The 6,895-nt window shown below is 38.3% G+C and overlaps 1 protein-coding gene across 1 annotated transcript in view; it reads right to left on the reverse strand.

The window, feature by feature from the left end:
- The window catches only part of LOC121390107, a 17,747-nt gene extending 11,482 nt beyond the window's left edge, over positions 1-6,265 (reverse strand). The window contains exons 1-2 of the mRNA XM_041521834.1: positions 6,113-6,265; positions 1,775-1,858 (exon numbers count right to left, since the gene is read on the reverse strand). Coding sequence (XP_041377768.1) covers positions 1,775-1,858; positions 6,113-6,176 — 148 coding nt within the window. The 5' untranslated portion in view covers positions 6,177-6,265. The remainder of the gene's footprint in view (positions 1-1,774; positions 1,859-6,112) is intronic.
- Between the last annotated feature and the right edge of the window lie 630 nt (positions 6,266-6,895).

Below are 6,895 nucleotides of genomic sequence, written 5' to 3' on the forward strand. Positions count from 1 at the left end.
TGTAGTGACCTTACACCTACCCACTGAGCCCTTAAGAACTCGCTCTGGGTTGGAGCCGGTACCGGGATGAGAACCTTGTACCTACCAGCCTTCAGATAGACATTGTTTTATATCAATGATTATTATGCGTCTAATGACCAATGTCTTGTATTCCAAGTGTTAAAATTTATCAACAAATCTAATTTTATATAATTATGTTCTGTGTTTGATATATAGTTGTATCAGACTATTCCATTATTTATTACATGCATTATTCATACTCCGAGTTTTGACAACGATGAAGCTAGACGTTTCAACCTGCCCCCCCCCCCCCCCCCGGTTTTCCAACCAGAACTGGAAACCATTACTAGACGGATGCCACTATGAGCTCCACACATTCAGCCTACTAGAGAACAGGACGGGACTCATCGTGACCCACCGGCGCCAGAAGATCTACCGCCAAGCGATTCTACTGACAGAAATGGACAACAACACCATCCATCGAATCGTCAAAACGATCTGCAGCGCCGGCTCCTCAACTCGCCGTAGGCTCTACCTCCGCACCCTAACGGCTTTAACGAGGCCACTCAAGTGGACATATAGATGGGACTTTAAATATTTAGACCTTCGTTCAAAATTGTATGTTGAAATTACTTCTTTTTTAAAATATTATTAGATAGTCCGATCCTCTCTTCTTTCTCTTATTTATTTTTGGACTGTCCTTCTAAAATGCTCCAAATTATATAAATATTCGGCCGAGCAGTCAATTCTTTTATTTTTGGCTCGTAACTTTTTTCTTTTTATTTATTCTATTAACATTTTTACTAATTGCTATTTTCAAAATTCTGCCCATTTGTAACACTACCCCCCCCCCCCCCCCCCCCCCCTCCGGACTCGGGATGGGCGTGTTCGAAAACCTAGTGGTATGTGGGCATGTTAAACTAGTTATCATCATCATGTATTATTCAAGGTAAAAGGCGGGTCAGTAGCAATGCGCTCAACCGTGCTTTGTGTTGTTCTAAGGCGTCTGCGTTAAATGGGACGTCTGGCGTATTGTACCAATGAAAGATCAACATATCTAAACAAATACTACTACAACAGACCTATCACTTTCAAATTTCAGCTATTTAATTCTGCAAAGATATCAACCACAAATGTTCTCATGCCGTTTCTGGGACTCGGACCTGTAGCAACGAATCGCCTACAGCTTGCAGACTTGCCACGATACGTTCTAAGCTAACGTGTTATCAGTGTATGTATGTATGTGTGTGTGTGTGTGTGTGTGTGTGTGTGTGTGTGTGTGCAAGCCCGTAGCCCGTAGCCCTTATTTTACTGATTCGTCAGTATGGTACAAAATCCAAAGTGATGCAAGCCATTTTAGTTCATGTTTGGTTGTATCCCTTTGGAGTTTATATCATACTAGGATTATTGGTGCATGACCCATGGTTTTTCTCTATTGTTATTAAAAAATCTCAACTAATTGCCTATTTTTTTATATATTTATTGGCCTATGAAATCAATTAAATAAGGCCTGTAACTGTCAAAAATGCTTCGCCCCCTTAACCCCCACCAGGGGCTTTGGCCCTGGACCCCACCGGGGGCCCTAGGCAGCCCCCAGCCAAGTGTTGCTCGCAAGTGCCCTTTTAATACCAAAAAGAACCCCCCTTCAAAAATCCTGGCTACGGGCTTGGTGTGTGTGTGTGTGTGTGTGTGTGTGTGGATATATGGATGTATTTTTGTCAGTCACTAGTCATTATGCGTATGAAAGTTTTAGTAAAACTCAAAACATACTTACGATATTTACAGGTTTTACCATAATACCCGGACTGGCAGATACACTTTCTAGCTTTATCATCGTATTTCGATCCTTTGTGGCAACCTGTAAAATGAACAGGTATTTCAAACGTGCGCCATTGAACATCAAATGACTCCTGATCGCCCACACACAGACTTGCGTGGGTGTGGGTGTGTGTGGGTGTGGGTGTGGATGTGGGTGTGGGTATTTGTGGCATACTTCCATCAGAGAACTCTTCAAGCACAGACCTGCCACGATACGTATGTATTACATACATAGATATTAAGGCAGAGGATTAACAAACCCTGAAAACTGGACACGTCTAGACGCCGGACAAAAACGTTCGTCCCATGGGTATTTTAAAGACGAATGAATAGTCAATTAGGTCAATTAAAGGCGCTCAATCACGGATGGTTGACGTAATTATTGACCCAACAAAGTATTATATGACAATATATACATTTGATTTGTACCTAAAAGTACTTTATTGAACCACCTACATAACCACCATATCCCACTTATTATTGTTATTTTATAGAAATAATTGAATTATGTCGACGGTCCATAAATCAAAGAAAAATAACGGCTATTTGGAGAGCAGAGGTGTGATGTATTATTTTGAGTTACGTGGCGGGCATCCACCGAATAACCGCAGTGTCAAAACATTTACCAAGCTCGTGTAACAAGAACGCTTTAGCGTCCTCTGCGATGTAGGGTAAATAGAAAGAAAAAAAACAAAAAAACAATGAAAATAAGTTAATAAAAATTAATGAAAACATGTACTGAATGATAATAAGCTTATACATAAATTTATTTTATTACTAGAAGCCTGTTAAACGTCGACAATCCCAAATAGTTAGGCCTTTGCATCTATAGGTAAATTTGGGGCGGGACGTAGTCCAGTGGTAAAGCGTTCGCTTGATGCGCGGTCGGTCTGGGATCGATCCCCGTCGGTGGGCCTACTGGGCTATGTCTTGCTCCAGCCAGTCCACCACGACTGGTGTATCAAAGGCCGTGGTATGTGTTATCCTGTCTGTGGGATGGTGCATATAAAAGATCCCTTGCTGCTAATCGAAAAGAGTAGCCCATGAAGTGGCGACAGCGGGTTTCCTCTCTCGATATCTGTGTGGTTGTTAACCATATGTCCGACGCCATATAACCGTAAATAAAATGTGTTGAGAGCGTCGTTAAATAAAACATTTCCTTCCTTCCTATACGTAAATTTGGGGGCGAGGTAGGGGTGGGATCGACCCCCGTCGGTGGGCCCATTGGGCTATTTCTCGTTCCAGCCAGTGCATCACGACTGGTTTATCAAAGGCCGTGGTATGTACTACTCTGTATATGTCATGGTGCATATAAAATATCCCTTTCTGCCAATCGAAAAGAGTAGCCCATGAAGTGGCGACAACGGGTTTCCTCTCTCAATATCTGTGTGGTCCTTAACCATATGTCTGACGCCATATAACCGTAAATACAACGTGCTGAGTGCGTCGTTAAATAAAACATTTCATTCTTTTTTCTATAGTTGATGAACAAATAGATAAATTTATAGTTAGACGTACGCAAAAAAACCCACCCAAAAAACACCTCTAAACATCACAAACATCTTCATTTTCCACCTTGTCAAATTCATTAATATGCAAAATATGCCATAACAGCTGACTTAGGAAACGAATTGTTACATTTTTAAAGAATAATCTGAACTAAACGGTGTTTATATACGATGTGACTATATATACGACGGCCGTGTATATAGCTTCTGCTAACGAGGGCTGGCTATGTTCACAGCAAAAATGTATATAGGCGGTAAATAAGTATTTGATTGATACATATTACCGAACCATCTGGAACAGGAGGAATACTTACTAAGTACTGTACGAACAGTGCGTTTTCGGAACAGGGGAGACGGGGGTGGGGGTGGAGGGGTATATGAATCTACCGGTCCCTTTTGTGTACGTTTTCCATAGACATATAATTCCATTTTTGTAATAGGCGTCTGGATTGGTTAAAATACTATCACGTGATCTAAAAAAAAGCAACGTTCATTCTTGTATGAACGTCAAATCTACACTTTTTCGGTAAACAAATAAAAACAAAATCTTATTACCGCAACTACTTTTTATCAATTACGTCAACAACGGAATCCCCGAGTATTCCATCGTTTCTATTTTTATACCAATATCGTCTGCACTGTGAGTGACAGTGACAATGCAGGCTTTAAACGACTCCGGTTTTGAACTGAGAAACGTAATGTATATGACAGGCCACAAAAACGATGCTTCTATTAGAAGTTATAGCAGAGAATGCTCAACAAATCAACAGAGAGAGATAAGCGCAGATCTGTCACATTTGACAAAAACACCAAATCGACAACTTTCACGCGCGAAAACACATATGCCTTCGTGCAAAATTACGCGATCTGTCCTTTTCGAGAATATCACACAATCACAAACTTCCTCTGAAATCCACACACACAGTAACACTGAAGCCACTTTATCCCTTTCAGGTCAGTCTTCACATTCATTTTTCACTAATTCAACTTTCGACAACTGCAATTTTAAAATAGTAATTGATAAATCTTCTAAATAATTTGACGCTCTCCCTTATGTTAGTTCAAAATTCTTACTCTAACCGCTTTACAACAACTCTTCCATTTAAGTATATAGATCGTTCAATTTTTAACTGATTATCGTTTGTTATTTTTGAAGAAAAAAAACCTATTTGCGTTATCAATTGATGTTCAGTTATTTTAAATTTATAACTTTTTATCCACATTTGATTCAGAAAATTAAAATTTATTATACCTTATGTAAATCATTATTATGAATCGGAGATTTGACGGAAAAACACGAACGTAACTTTTTAAGGGAATTCCCTTATTTGTGCATTGATACAGTTTAATGACAATATTAATGCATTTGGAATTCATGCGCTCGTCAGATACCAACACTGTGCAAAGTTTCATAAATATGGTATGACAGGCATGCAAGTTTAGTATTTTATTTATTACAAACCAACTGCAAACAGGCCGCAACGCAGAAATAGGCAGATGTCGAGACCTACTACAGGTTACTTTTTTTCCATGAATTGGGTCACCAAGTGATCTACATCACACGTAAACTTAATCGATGTCACAGTGAGCAACGAGCCGTCATCAATATACAGCTTAGATTTTGGCGCGAAGCTTGCATTAATGAGGTTTTGAAATGCACAATAGTGAGTAAATTGTTGATCGGACCAGCATAGATTGAGCTGAGTTACTGGGATTGAGTAGATGTGACACGGTACATAGGGCCGTAGAAAAGAGTAGCAGGTCGACGACATTGTTTTGGCTTCGTACACAACAGGCCCAGATATAACGGCCTATCACAGTTTCAATTCATGGCCATATTTCGTAATGGTACACTTTTAAATTACACTATTTTGTACGGACACAGTTAGATACGTTAATAATCTCTGAACAAAACATTTTCAAGAGAAATTTTGCGCTCAATGTTTTCCAGCGTTCGGAAAAAGGACGCATCATGCACCCTATTTATTTTACTGCAGAGAGATGCAAAGTGACGTCATTCAACTGTGCGGGCCAATATTACTGTAGTTAGATATTGATTAATTGTTATGACATGAGTAATATCTTGCACTGGTGTGTAATAAATCGTCATAAAGAAGTAAAGCATACGCCATATTTAAAGATACTCTTAATTTGGAAAACTATTTTAATTTATTTTACTACCACAAAGATCCTGGACAACTTTACTAAAATTCAGAACATCCAACCATTACCATCACTATCAAATTCAGGATCGAACTGATACGGCAAGACGGGTTTGATTTCTCTATCACTACTATCATCTTTTGACGTGAAGGATAAGTCCAAGAAACTGTCGAAAAAGGAACCATCTTCACTGACATCACTTCGTTCCTCCATTTTGTAAAGTGTGTGGCGGATTCACTGGCAACCTCTGGGATAACCCTTTTTTTGCGTGTCATAGACTAAAAATAGCTTTGCTATCATCGGACAAGTGCTTTTCATCAACGTGTTTCACAAAACAAATTACTATTAAATAACGTGTCGCGTTTTTTTAAAATTAACTATCGGATATATTAATGTAAAGACAATTTCCTTCCATACATCTAATACAAATGTGTCTTTACAAAGTCACTTTAAGATATCAAGTTTTTTTTTTTTAAGATATCAACACACTAACATGAATTTTTTAAATCATATATATAAATATAAAATGCTGCCGCAATTTGATACCCATAACGTAATTCCTATATTTCACCTTTTAATTTCGTCAAAGTGAAACAACAAATAATATTTCAAAGCTAACTTACCCCTAGCAGCAGCTGCGAGCCCAATTGCCAGCACAAGACAGAAGAGAACCAAGATCAGCCGCATGGTGTCGCTTCTTCGTAGTAACGTAATGAACAGTCGATACTCCTGGTTTTTATAGAAACTTGAAGTTTCGTGCCCACGGAGAAACGTGTTCACATTATTACAAGATGGCTGATTTCGATATAACAAACAATTAAATGATTAATATGTAATTACAGTTATAATTGGAATGTGCACGTAGTGTAAGGGATAACGGTCTTGCAGTTGCATAAATTAGAACTCGGAATTACCAATCTTCACGCTAAGAGCATTTATCGTGACAGTGTAATTAGCAAAGACGTAACAGGAGGATAATTACACTAGTACACGTAAACAACTCTACCACATGCTGTGTGTGTGAGAATGTTTTTTGTTGTTTGTTTTTTGTTTGTTTGTTTTGTTTTTTGCTTTATTTTTTTTTTGTCTTTTGTTTTTCTGAAAACTTTGTTATTTCCTGACCTTAAAACAAACTGGTACCAGTGGAGAAACAAATTGGGATCAACTACTCAGTTGTTACTAGTTTTTTCTCATTATAGTACATATAAATATATTACTATTACTATATATTACTATATTACTATTATTATATTAGTAGCAGTTATATTAGTATGCGTAACGGATTATTAGCAGCATTAATATGACGCGCGCGCGCGCACACACACACACACACACACACACACACACACACACACACACGAACAAATTGCATATTTGACATTAAACGAGATAATAATTATAATTAT

Source organism: Gigantopelta aegis, chromosome 15, assembly GCF_016097555.1.
Source record: "Gigantopelta aegis isolate Gae_Host chromosome 15, Gae_host_genome, whole genome shotgun sequence".
NCBI classification, from domain to species: domain Eukaryota; kingdom Metazoa; phylum Mollusca; class Gastropoda; order Neomphalida; family Peltospiridae; genus Gigantopelta; species Gigantopelta aegis.